General features: G+C 59.8%; 2 protein-coding genes across 3 annotated transcripts in view; one reads left to right on the top strand and one right to left on the bottom strand.

Annotated features, from left to right (window-relative positions):
* The window catches only part of DNAH17 (dynein axonemal heavy chain 17), a 139359-nt gene extending 125942 nt beyond the window's left edge, over positions 1-13417 (top strand). The window contains exons 68-76 of the mRNA XM_019644245.1: positions 727-854; positions 1606-1833; positions 3504-3695; positions 6740-6919; positions 7251-7433; positions 8399-8581; positions 8891-9034; positions 9500-9725; positions 10893-13417. Coding sequence (XP_019499790.1) covers positions 727-854; positions 1606-1833; positions 3504-3695; positions 6740-6919; positions 7251-7433; positions 8399-8581; positions 8891-9034; positions 9500-9725; positions 10893-11140 — 1712 coding nt within the window. The 3' untranslated portion in view covers positions 11141-13417. The remainder of the gene's footprint in view (positions 1-726; positions 855-1605; positions 1834-3503; positions 3696-6739; positions 6920-7250; positions 7434-8398; positions 8582-8890; positions 9035-9499; positions 9726-10892) is intronic.
* PGS1 (phosphatidylglycerophosphate synthase 1) overlaps positions 10395-13423 on the bottom strand; it is a 33720-nt gene continuing 30691 nt past the window's right edge. The window contains exon 10 of one of the 2 annotated variants that reach the window (XM_019644411.1): positions 10395-10985. The gene's annotated coding sequence lies outside the window, so the exon portion shown is untranslated. The other variant, XM_019644412.1, reaches the window with a different exon arrangement.

The raw sequence follows: 13423 nt of genomic DNA, 5'->3' as shown, positions 1-13423 counted from the left end.
TGACACGTGTTGGGAGGACATGGGGAACCCGGAGCTCAGGTGCGTCACTGGTGGGGACGCCAAACGGTGCGTCCGCCGTGAAGGGCAGTCTGGTGCTGCCTCGAGAAGTGACACGTGACCCAGCAGCGCCACTCGTGGGCGTACACCCGAGGAAGTAACACAGCTGGTCAGACAAGCACTCTACATTCACAAGGGCCAACAGGTGGATGCAACCCAAGTGTCCACCAACTGACCAGTGATAACGGCCATGTAGCAAGTCCACACAGTGGGATAGTGTTCCACCGTAAGCAGCAGTGAGGCCTGACGCACGCTCCACCAGAGATGGACCTTGTAAACTGTATGCCAAGAGGAAGAAGCCAGACACAGAGGCCCCCTATTATATGACGCCATGTATCTGAAAGGTCCAGAATAGGGCAGTGCATAGAGTGGGGGCTGCCGGGGCCTGGGGGAGGGGCATGGAGCGCGGCGGATGGACACGGGGTTTCCTCCTGGGGTGATGGCAATGTTCTGGAACCAGACCGATGTTTGCACAATGCCGTGAAAGTGTTAAATGTCACTGAGCTGTACACTTTAAGATGGCTTTTAAAATGGTAAATTTGATCTTACGTGGATTTTGCCACAATAAAAAAAGTGGGGGAGGGTGTGGAAGTCCCAGCTGTGGGTCCCAGAGCCTCAACCTTTATCACTCACTCACCACCACACTTTTCCTGGTTTTCTTTCCTTTAGGGAAAAAACTGAAATTTACCATTGACAATGGGAAACTCCATAACGTGTCCCTGGGGCAGGGACAAGAGGTGGTGGCCGAGAATGCTCTGGACGTGGCTGCAGAGAAGGGACACTGGGTCATTCTGCAGGTACAGGGCTACCGACACCTCCGGGGGGGCGGGGGCTCCCGCACTGAGGGGATTGGCCTGGAGGCCAGAAAGAAAGCAGGACATGGGGTTTGCGTTCACAGACGGGCAGGAGGCACCCATGCCAAGTTCAGCTCTGCCCGGGTCAGCGGGGGGTCGGGGGCATCGGGACTGCTCAGGTGGCAGTGTGGATTCCTCAGTGATGAGAAAGACTGGGCTTAATGCCAGAGAACCCCTAAAGAGATATGACTTTAAACACAAAAACCCTGGTGACAAAAGCGCCCCTCCTCCGCCCCACACCAACAGCCAGGAGGCTTGTGCTCCCCATTTTGGGTAAATCCTAGCACAACCCCCATCAGCCCATCCTCACCCCAGCTTGTCCCCCTAGCACCTCCAGGCTGGCCTGGCTCCCACAGACCCCACGGTGTGGCTGACTTCAATCCACGGGCCTCACCTGGTCCCAAGTAGAGACCTCAGCATCAAGTCATTGCTTTTGACCCAAACCTGTCAGAGGAGGGGTGGGCACCATGTAATCTCAGCCTTATGCCAGGCCAACGGAGAGCAGTGAGGACTCGCCCTAGGCTGGAGTCGACTCTGGGGCCACAGGTGCTTAGCTGAAACGACCCTGCATGCCCTGCGGCCCGTAAGGGTGGACAGCAGGGTGGGGAGTGCGGGTGATGTTAGGAAGAGCCCCGCAGAGGACACGGCAGAGTGGCCAGTCCGTGTGGGCACTAAACCCTGGTCTTGCCCACAGAACATCCACCTGGTTTCCCGGTGGCTGAGCACCCTGGACAAGAAGGTGGAACGGTACAGCCTTGGCAGCCATGAGGACTACCGCGTGTTCATGAGCGCCGAGCCCGCCCCCAGCCCCGAGTCCCACATCATCCCCCAGGGCATCCTGGAAAATGCCATCAAAATCACCAACGAGCCGCCCACGGGCATGTATGCCAACCTGCACAAGGCCTTGGACCTCTTCACCCAGGTAGGGCGGCTTCTGTGCACATGCCCAGCAGCCCAGGGACCCAAACCAGATGGAATCTCTGGGCCTGCAAAGCCACGGATCAGGCTGAACCGTGAGGACACGCCACGCTGGCTCTCTCCCGACGCACGCACGCACACACGCACACATGCACGCTCCCACACACACCTAGCGTTGCCAAGTCAGTAGGTCCCTGAAAGAGTGCCCTAAGTGCTGTGGCAGTACCCATCATGCACAGCTTTATTTTTTTTAAAGGCATGTTTTAATCAGTTTCGTGACCTGCTAGTCAGTACAGGTAAATGACGTCCAGGGCCTGGGTTTGTCTGAGCCCCTTAGGAAGGGGCCAAGCTCCCACGGGTGGTTCCCCGACAGTCAGTCAGTTTTGCTGAGGCCGCAGTGCCTCCGTGGTCCCTCCTCTCTCTCCCATGAGGGAGGGTGGTAACGCCAGCCTCTCTGGGCACCGAGCTCTGGTTCCAGGCCCAGATCTGCCTCCGTCCCCAAGCAGGCCGCCACCTTCCCTGGCATCCTTGTGCTCTTGTGCAAATCCTTAGCATCAGTGTCTATGCTTTTGGCACCTGACCATCTTCCGTTCTGCACTAGAACTTTCTGAGTGCACACACTTGGTCTCCAAATCAGAGTCTAAAACCTTCTTGAGGAAGAAACCCTGCGTTCTCCAGTAAAACCTAACAAAGATCTATGTATGGAGTGCATTGTGCCAAGAATGTGTAACTTCTAGATCTGATTTAATACATAAAATAATAGATGGCAATATCAACTAACAACCCCCAACTGGCTTTGAAAGGACCCGGCAAGGTCAGAGTGAAGTCACGGGGAACTTAAGGCAGGACAAGAGGTGTGCAGAGTCATACATTGCTCCCTCCAAGCAGAAATGCTGGGTGCCTGGGGTGTTGCAGGCGCGGGGACATTGAAGCCAGTGCTGGGAGTGGGTGCCCAGGCGGACAGCGAAGGCCAGCAGCAAGTAAGGATTGGCCAGGTGCAGAGAGGCCCGGGGCAGACTATGCAGGGCCTTGAGACCCTGCAGCCACTCCCCAGAGTGAGCAGAGCCCGCTGCGGCAAGCTGGGGCCCCTCTCCACACGCCAGCAGAGCCCTGGGCCCCGCGGCGCAGTCGGCGCTGGGCGGATGAGGAAGACGCAGCTGAGCTTTCAGAAGCCTGTGTGTGCCAGGAGCTGCCCACTTAGCAGACAAATCATAATCAGTAAAATCTCACCAACCTGATTCAGAGCTTGGGCTGGGTCTGCCGTTCCCTGGGGCCATGGAAAATGGGAGTGCTTGCTAGGCACCCGCTCCCTTACAGGGGACGAGGATTGTTCTTGCAGAGCGTGGGTACTGTTTGTATGTAAACAATGAGGAAGGCTGGTAACTGTGAGGGGACATTATTTCTCCTTAAGTAAGCCCTGAAATGCCCTGGCATGGGTAATGCTTTGTTAGGAAGCGGTAGCAATCATTTAACTTGTGATCAGTACTTAAGTGATACAACACTTCCTATCAGTGTTCTGAGTGTTCTCTGCCAGGCTTTGCAGACCTGAGAAACTTTACCCCTGCCCCACCGCACCTGCACCCCACCCCACCCCAGCAAACCAGGCCGGCGGGACCCTGGTCCCCCTGGCGGCTCTGCATGGACCCCACCTGACCGGAGCGTGCACCCCCGCAGGACACCCTGGAGATGTGCACCAAAGAGCTGGAGTTCAAGTGCATTCTCTTCGCCCTGTGCTACTTCCATGCCGTGGTGGCCGAGCGGCGCAAGTTTGGGGCACAGGGCTGGAACAGGTCATACCCCTTCAACAACGGGGACCTCACCATCTCCATCAACGTGCTCTACAACTACCTGGAGGCCAACACCAAGGTACAGGGCGGACCTCCTGCCCAGTCAGTTCTCCCATCCAGCCTTTCCCCGCCCTCCCTTTTATTATGGTTCTTAGTCGTATGTTTAAGAGACGTCAAATAAGGTTAAATAAGCGGCACAGCCAAGGAAAACCTGAAACCTACGAAGAATCCCCTAGACCCTGACACCATGGTTAGCATGGTTAGCATCCAGCCCCCCACCCCCCCACCCTCGCGGCTGCCAGCACAGCAGGTGTCAACCACCTGGCAACGTCTGCTTGTGATCACACTCCATGGGGGTCAGATACTTTGGGGGTCTGCCCATCTAGCACCCAAACAGGGATTTCCCCCACAAATCCCAGCACCTTGGGGCAGCGTGAGCCAGGAGTGGACAAGGCTGGTGTTCAGTCAGCGTCTGGAGACAGAACCCAGGTGTAGAGCAAGGGCCAAAAACAGCTCCCTGGAAAGACGGGGAGGCTTCCTACCTTTTTTATTGAAAATTAAATGTCTAGTCAGATGCAAACAGCTGCAGAGGGCTGAAAAGAAAGCCAGCGCCCTCCAGGAACTGGCTGTGGGGACAAAAGCGGACTGGGGAGCGGGGAGGAGGGGAGATGGGCGTGGCCTGGGCAGTGAGTGGCTCGGCAGCCTGTCTAGAGACCCCCTAAGCCTTGGCCACCCACCCTGGACTAAGGGTGGTTCTCCTTAGAAGGGTGGTCCTTGAGAAGGGTTGGCCTTCTCAGGACCTTACGTGAAGCCTGGCGCTAACACGGCACCACCTCTGTGAGCCCCAGGAGGAGGCAGAGGGCTGTGTGCCCCCCATAAGCCTTGGGCTCCTCCTCACTCTTGCCCCTAAAGCAACAGTGACAAGGGGCACCGCCCGGCAGTTTATTAAGCTGAGGGGGTGGGCGGGGAGCAGAAGCAGCTTGCTTAGGGAGGCTCCCAGGAACCTGCTGGGGCCAGCGAGGTGGTCAGAGCTGGCACCTCCCTCCCAGCACTCGGGGAGCCTAGGCACCCACCCCTTGGTGGCATAGTCAGAAGGGGTGCTGGTGCCCAGGGGCCTGGGTTTGAAGCCCAGCCCTTCCCCCTCAGTAGCTAAGAGACTCCCAAAGCCTGGGGACAACACCCCAGCCTCAAAGCTTGGGGGTTCAGTGAGGAAAGGAGCAAAGTGCCCCACCTGGCCCGGGAAGCGCTCATCTCAGGAACCCCTCCTGTCTCCAACCCTACTGTGATGCAGGTGGGAGGGGGGGACTTCAGGGCAGAGCAGGGAAAGGTGAGCACCTGGGGCCACCTGCTGTCAGACGGAACTGTGGCCTTGGCCCAGAGTGGACCAACCTGCCCAGGCAGGCACAACGGAGCCGCCGACTCAGGCGGTGGGGAAGACGGCCTCCCAGGACTGCTGTCACCCGAGTCTGAGCCTGGAATGCTGTGCTTGCTTAGTTCCCTGGAAATCCGTGGAGAAGGCGGAGGGCAGCACAGGCCTAAGTCGGTGCCCCCCGCCCCTCGCCACCCCCACTGCAGTGGTTCCCATGTCCTGTAGATGCCCTTCAGGGAAGGGGAAGGCTGGTCTCCTCTGCAGGGGGTCGGGCAGGGTGCTGGTGGTCACTTGAGCTAAAACAGAGTCCAGGCCAAGCGTTGGTAGCGTGTTTCCCAACACGCACAGGAGTAGATGGCTGCTCTGGGGATGACCTGAAGGGTTTCCCCGCATCACTGCAGCTTGTAAGCAGGTCTCTCTGGGAGATCGGTGTGGGAGGAACCGTCTGGTTGGAATTTCCTACAGATGTTTACTTAGATGCCTCCCGCATCATGCGCGCGCGAATCAGGCTGGGTAAGCCCTGCTGAGACTGCACCGTGCGGTGGGGGAGGGAGCGTGAAGGGCGGCACAGGACCCCGCGTCCTGCCGGCAGTGCTTCCACTGGGCCTGCCCTGCCTGCCGACCTGCCCCTTGTCCCAGCTTTTGGCCTCAGGGAGGCAGAGAAGTACCTGGAGTGAGTGATGATGTTGTCCTGTCCCAGGCCCTCCCATCCTGCCACTCTGAGGGAGTGTCCGAGTGACACACATTCAAACAGGCGAGGCCTGGTGATGCGTGACAGGCACCCCGGGGATTCCATCGGCAGGTGTGGGACACTGATGGCGACTGTCCCTGGGGGTTACTCCGCTGCCCCACCCCAAGGGGAGGACCGTCCCGGGAGGCGGAGTGGGGTGTGCCCACCCTGCCCCACAGGAGAATCAACCCGTCCATGAAGCAAATAAGTAGCATGCCGGAACCTCTGCTCAGTACGCTGCACAACAGCTGGGCCGGGGAAATGACCAGTTAGAGAATATTAACTTTCTGAGTAAAACTCATGAGAGCAGACGAGACAACTGACGATTCAGCAACTTTTACTGAAGGCCCTTTCGTTTGCAAGTGGCTGGTAGACAGCGGCTAAATGTCCAGCTCGCCCTGGGGAACGGCGAGCGGAGGTGGTGGCGGCTAAGCGGGCATGGGGGTGGGGGTGGGGGCCCCACGCCTGCTCTGCCCAGGGCAGCTCGCCTCCAGCCGCGTGCGACATGCAGCCAGTACAAACCGAGGGGTAAAATACACACAGGTTTCGAAAGTCAGGTACAAGAAGAGTCAGTGGGGTCACAGGACCCACGCGAAGCCCTCACTGGACTTCACAGCCAGAAAGCTGCGCGGTGCCAGAGGTCCAGGCCCAGCCGCCGTGGAATTAAACTGTTTCTGGTGCAAGTAGGCAGTGAGGAGGCCCAGAGGGCGCCATGTCTCTGAGCGTGGGTAGTAAAGGGAGGAACGGGAGAGGGGCGGTGGGGCTGGCGGGTGGGCCTGTGGAGTTTGGGGGACTGGCCGTGAGCTGCAGTGAAGTGCGGGCAGAGGGCTGGGGGCGGTCACTGGCCAGCCCAATCAGACACCAAGGACCGGTGGTGGGGTGCCCGGTGGTGGGGTGCCGGGTGCGGGGAGGGTGGGAGCGGTGAGCCTCGGGCCTGGCGACTGAGGGTAGCAGCTGCTGTGAAGGAGATGGCGTCACCCTCGGGGCAGGACGCATTGTCCCTCACTGCTTCTGTCCTCTGAAGGTGCCTTGGGATGACCTCCGCTACCTTTTTGGTGAAATCATGTATGGCGGCCACATCACGGATGACTGGGACCGCCGGCTGTGCAGAACGTACCTGGTGGAATACGTCCGGGCAGAGATGCTGGAGGGGGAGATCCAGCTAGCCCCAGGGTTTCAGATCCCCCCCAACCTGGATTACAAGGTGAGGAGAGCCCCTTCCCAGGCATGGACCACAGATTAAACATGAGCTCACTCAGTGACACGACAGCGACCAAGGTTAATGCCATCGTGGCCGGCTCCCGGTGAGAGCCTCAGATCACAAATGGGATATCAATAATTGAGCAAGCAGCCAGGGAACCGAAATGAGAGGCTTTGAAAAGCAGCCTGGGGGAGGGGGTGGAAACTTCCTTATGGAGCTGCGGGACAAAGGAGCCGCCCAGGACGGGAGGCGGGACCAGTGCGGGACCAGCGCATGGATGGGACATTCTGACAGGAACGCCCGGCCGGCAGCCTGACCGACCGCCCCTTTTCAGGGCTATCATGAATACATCAACGAGAACCTGCCCCCCGAGAGTCCCTACCTGTACGGCCTGCACCCCAATGCAGAGATCGGCTTTTTAACGGTCACCTCGGAGAAGCTGTTCCGCACTGTCCTGGAAATGCAGCCCAAAGAGACGGACTCAGGCGCAGGCACCGGCATGTCCCGCGAGGAGAAGGCAGGACCCCTACCATCCTTCCCAGGGGCAGTGGAAGGGCAGGGTCTAGAACCTGGGGTTGCCCCGACCAGCCTCAGCGCCTCGGAACCTGTTGGCACCACACTTGGGTCCCGCCCCAGACCTCGGCAACTCCGGGGTGGGGTCTGCAAGCTGGCTCACAGGCCCCAGTGGCACTGAGCAGGCTCGCGGGCCTAGAGAGGGGCAGGGTGGGGGGGTCCTCCAGCTGCCCCAGCTGAGTGCTCCAGGGAGCAGCTCCTCTCCTCCAGCCCGGCCCTTTGAGCCCAAGAGCAGCAGCACGTGTAACGGTCCAGATGCATGGGAACAGGCCCTCCCTCCGGGGGAGTTTAGACGGCAGTGGCCAGGCCCTATTGACACTCAATTAGCAGAGAAGCTCAGTGTGTGAGAGCATTTAATAAATTCTCACCTGTCTGGGTTCCTCTGCCGTCTGTGGAGGCACGAGACCTTTTGCGCTTTATAATGTGTTCAGACAAGTTCTGTTAAAAATTAGCTGTCGGGCTTCACGGCAAGTCAGCCAAATTCTTGATTGGAAGACCCTCCGTGCTATTAGGCCCCGTGACCTTTCCTTGGTCTAATGATGGAGAGACCAGGAGTCTATTGCTGGGGAGGCAGTGTACCTGCCCACCGTGTGGGCCACTCCTCCTCCACACGGAGGACAGTCACAATCCCACAGCCACCGGGTGATCTGACCAGGGGCAGGATGCTGGTGCACTCAGGGATGTCTGAAGGTAGCAGGCTAGGGTAGCCAGACGCTCCCCAGGCCGCAGCCATGTGGCTTGACAGGACCAGCACACTCAAAGCCCATTGGCCACGGCTCCTTCTCCTTGGGGGATATGTGGCTGCACCTCCGTGATCCTGTTTTTCTGGCAACTCCTTGTCTTTGCTCCCGGGTTTGGGGCTCTGGACGCTGAGGGCAGTGACAGGGCTGGCTGGGGGCTGACTTCCAGGTGAAGGCTGTGCTGGATGAGATCCTCGAGAAAATCCCAGAGACATTCAACATGGCCGAGATCATGGAGAAGGCGGCCGAGAAGACCCCCTACGTGGTGGTTGCCTTTCAAGAATGTGAACGAATGAACATCCTAACCAATGAAATGCGCCGTTCGCTAAAGGAGCTGAACTTGGGTCTGAAGGTAAAGTGTGGGTCAGCGGGGGCCCGGGGATGGGACTTGGGAAGCAGGCTGGCCAGCGCAGGAGGACTCACCACCTCAGCCCATCTGCCCCGGGCCATCGGGAGCCTCGGCCCCTCGGCCCGGCAGGCTGCTGCCGCCCCTCCATTCCCTGGTCTGGGGCTGTGGTCCGTCGGCAGCTCTCAGCACACGTGGGGGGTGCTCTCCCGCCTGACCGAGCGCAGGTGGAACAGGGCCCGGGACTGGCCAGGTCTGCGTCCGTGCCGAGGGGCGCAGCCTGGGCCCCCCAGCACCTGTCTGTGTGTGCCTTAGGGGGAGCTGACCATCACGACCGACATGGAGGACCTATGCACAGCTCTGTTCTACGACACCGTGCCCGACACGTGGGTGGCCCGGGCCTACCCCTCCATGATGGGCCTGGCGGCCTGGTACGCCGACCTGCTGCTCCGCATCAGGGTGAGGACAGGGCTCCCAGATGCCCGCCCCAGAGCGTGTCCCCGGCAGGCCTCGAGGCCCCTGCTGGCCTGGCCTTTGTCAGAGCAGGGCCACAAGGGCCTGGTCCATGCCGCCGCGACGCCTCACAGCACAGGCACTTCCTCCTAAAGGAAGAAAGCGGCAGGCTCGGAGCGAGGGCCGGGTCTATTGATACAAACAGAGCGGAGGACACTCCAGTGACGCGTCAGCCGGAGCCGCCTCCTAAACGTGGCCGGGTGACGAAAGTAAAAGCCTCTCGGGGGTTCCCAGATTCTCAAGTGTTCAGCCGTCCCTCCTGGCGTTCTCGTCCTACCCCCCCATTTAAAATGGAGCCGGACAGGAAAGCCAGGCCCGGGGCCGCCGGGCTCCACTCCTCCGCCTGTGAGCTTTCCTGCACGCCGCCGGCAGGCACGCAGCCCCGCGCGACCCCGCTGCGTTTCCTTCCAGGAGCTCGAGGCCTGGACGACCGACTTTGCCCTGCCCACCGCCGTGTGGCTGGCCGGTTTCTTCAACCCCCAGTCCTTCCTCACAGCCATCATGCAGTCCACGGCCAGGAAGAACGAGTGGCCGCTGGACAAGATGTGTCTGTCTGTTGAAGTGACCAAGAAGAACAAGGAAGACATGACGGCTCCCCCACGAGAGGGCTCCTACGTCTACGGGCTCTTCATGGAAGGTAGAGGGCGCTGGGCTGTGGAAACTTCTGGAGCTGGTCCTGCCTGGCTGGCGAGACTAGCTCAGCAAAGGCAGGTGTGTGCGCGCTGCAAGGGGGCAGGTGGGAGGCGCTCGGAGGGCCATGTGGGCTCGCAGCTTAGAGCTGACTCGAGACAGGTGCCACGGCTCTGAGAACACGCTCAGAGGTCCGGAGGGGACCGAGACACGGCACTCCAGACAAGCGGCCTGGCGCTGCTTTGCTGAAACGGCCACTTACTCTCAAACGTGGGTTCCTGCTTCAAGGCGATGAGGGACTCAGCCCTTCCAGGCCGTGGGGCAGGGAGCCCAGGACGGATGTGCATTTGAGGGGGGTGAGGGGTGAAGGTGCAGAGCTCCTGTCCAAGTCGCAGCCCTTGTCCGAGCTGCTGCTGCCCCCAGGCACAGGTTTCAGGGGAAGGACAGCCTGGCCATCCACCTCCTCTGAGCCTGGTGCCAGGCTGTCCAAGGGGCCAGGACCAAGCAGCAGCCGGGCAGAGGCCACACAGGACCGCTGCGCGAGCCATCTCTTCAGCCACTCTGAGTGCCAACTACGCCACCACGTACCTCCATCCTACGCAGCGAGTGACGTCGGCCCTTACCTGTGGAGGTGTCAGGGCCCCCAGTCTCCCACAGCACAAAGAAAAGCACAGAGCAACCATCCTCCATGTTTATTTGGAATGACAGGAAATATAAACATCATTAAATAGGGCGAGTAGAAATAGCAGCCCGGGTAAAGGCAGTAACAGTTCTGTGCAGAGGGAAATGGTTCTTGACACGCAGATGTACACACAGGACGCTCCCTGTGAAGGGAGCCCCGTCATTTGCAGCGGAGTGGTTGTTTCCTGCACTGAAATTAAGAAGGCTGGTGGATGAGGCTCTAAACAAATGTAAACGATGGTGCCAATGGCTTCCGTGCCAGCTGCCTCGGTGCACAGCGGGGCGGGGGGGGGGGGGCGGTCACGTGATTGCTGATGACCTCTCCGTTTACAGCTCCGTCTTCAGCAATTCCTGTGCCCAGCCAGCCCCTGGCCCCTGGCTTGAGCTCTTTGGGTGCAGAGCCAAGCCGGGGGTGTCGGGGTCACCAGCCTATCCTGGCAGGTGTGGGATGCAAGGCCCGTCCCCTCACTCACTGCCAGCACTGTCCCTGCAGGAGCTCGCTGGGACACCCAGACTGGGGTCATCAGCGAAGCGCGGCTGAAGGAGTTGACGCCGGCCATGCCCGTCACCTTCATCAAGGCCATCCCTGTGGACCGCATGGAGACCAAGAACATATATGAGTGTCCCGTGTACAAAACACGCCTCCGCGGCCCCACCTATGTCTGGACCTTTAACCTGAAAACCAAAGAGAAGGCGGCTAAGTGGGTCCTGGCAGGCGTGGCGCTACTCCTGCAGATCTAGCGGGCTCCCTGGGCCTGCCCGAGGCCACGCTCCCCAGATCCAGACCACAACCTCCAGTTCACAGCTACAGAACTCCACCTCGCAAGGGGTGCTGCCTTTTTACAGGAAGGGAAGGTTGCCTTTTGTTCTCCTACATAATCGAGGCACATTGTAACCGTGCCCATGTGGACTGGCCAGAGGGTGAGGGCAGCGTGGGAGAGGGGTTCGGGTTGGATTAAAACAATGAAGTCAGCGAGTTGTGCCCATCTGATTCATTCAGCTCGGCACCTGACGGCCACCGGGGACCTGGCACAGGCTTGGGGACAAGACCTCGAGTTGTAGCAGCCGGGGCGTGTCCCAGGAACCAAACCCCCAAATCCTGACTTCCCAGAGGAGCCGCGAGAAGCATGCAGGGTGAGGGTGTGGCAGTCACACCCTTGGCCTGACGCTATATGCCAACAACCCACCAAGGAGGGGACAGGGCATTTCGTCATAAACAGGAGCGGCCACCTCTACACAGTCCCCTAAAGCATTCCCTTTCTCCGTCACGGTAACGCCTCCTCCACAAGCCACTCCACAGGTGCCGTTTCCATGTAGCTGAAGCGCTTCCCCACCAAATGCCCACTTCCTGAAGGTGCTGGGAACAGGACATAACGAACAGGGGATGCGGGACCAGCTTAGACGTGTGGGTGTCCTGCGAGGGCACAGGCTTCCACAGAGAGCCGCCCAAGCCCACGAGCCCCTTTTACTACCAGGCAGCACCTTCCGCCTGCCGTCACCTCCCGCCCCTCCGCACTAACAGCAGGGCGAGCGGGTCACGGGGCTGGTCAGACGGTGCCCAGGAGCAGTCCAGGGGCTGCTGGTGCCAAGAAACCGACTTCCAAACCAAGGAGGCCTCTCTGCAGCGACCTGCAACCCAGGGACAAGCACTGCAGTGGCACGAGGGAGGCCAGGTGCTTTGTCCCCTGGACTAGGCCCTTGGCCGGTCCGTTTCAGGCTTCTGAACACATGCAGGGACAGGGCTAAAGAAAACAATGGCGGCCTGTAAGAACACACAGCCCACTGCAGCAGGCAGCCGGCAGCACCCGCTCGCCATCCCTCCTCGGGGCTCACTCCGTGGGCTCCTGCCCCGAGGGCCGCCCTGGCACGGACCTGGCTGGGACCTGGGGCCCAGTGTGACTGGTAGGAGGGTGTTTCTCTCAACAGAATCATCTCAGCAGTGAGACAAGCGAGCCCCAGGCCTGTCTGACTCTTGGTGGCAGTACGTTCCAGCAAAGAGACTGGACCGCCGGGGCTGGCTTGGGTAGGGGGCTGCAGACAAGAAGCTGGGAATCTGGGGGCCCAGGGGAGTCTGCGAGCTGGGCCCACGAACTCCAGAGGGGACCCATAGGCTGGTCCCCTTCATGTTTTTAGGCTTAAAAGCAGAGTAAAGGGAGCCCCCTAGGAATGCTGGGCTGCGTTCTAAGTGCCACTTGATGCTACAGGTTTGTGAGCACTTTTCTCCAAGTATTCTCACCCACACCAAAGGCGAAGACGAGGGCCCTGGAAGCCCTAATCCTGAGGCTGATAAGTCACAACGATGCTGGGACCCAGAGGGGCTGAGGAACCTGGCTGCCGGGCAACCACCCCTGCTGGCCAGGAGGGGTCACTGTAGCCCTTCATGTCCAGGCCGGAGGGACAGAAGAGCTGCTCGCTCCTCGGGCGGACGGGAGACAAAACAGCAGCCACCAGGCAAGTCGTTTTCAATCCCCAGTAACAGCCACAAAACGGGAAGGTTTTCCAGCTCTGCCTTAAGGGCCTGAAGCAGCCATTATTGCACCTACGCGTTGTGGGCGGCTGACAGAATTCTCTCCAAACTTTCCGAGATGATTCACCTCTGGGTTGCAATCCAGGGATGAGGAAAACAGGGCCGGCACCCAAAGCCGCTTCGCACCTGCATGCTGGGAGGCCTGGGCGCCTGCTCTGCACCGAGGCTCTGCCACCTGGCTGACCGCCTGGCTGACCAGAAGGGCTGCTCAGGACGGTCCTGTAGGTAATTAGCAGGGACAAAGGGAGCTGCCAAGCGGAGCGCAGGCTGGGGATTGCTCAAGCCCGGCTGCGGCAGTGTTTGCGCTGGTCCCACAAAACCTGCAGGAATGCCAGCACTGTTTACCGAAAGCCTCTCTCCAAACAGAAACCCGGTGCCCTGGCACATTCTTTTGGCTTCTCTGGTCTAATTGTCCCACAGGACAATTTAACAACTAGTTTGAAGGCAAACAGTGTTAACTGCTGTGCTGCAGCCCCAGGGCAGGGAGGCCTTGGCCA

This window comes from Hipposideros armiger, unplaced genomic scaffold, assembly GCF_001890085.2.
Source record: "Hipposideros armiger isolate ML-2016 unplaced genomic scaffold, ASM189008v1 scaffold_87, whole genome shotgun sequence".
Classification (NCBI taxonomy): domain Eukaryota; kingdom Metazoa; phylum Chordata; class Mammalia; order Chiroptera; family Hipposideridae; genus Hipposideros; species Hipposideros armiger.
Note: the sequence above shows the minus strand (reverse complement) of the source record. Positions and strands in the feature narration are given on the sequence as shown.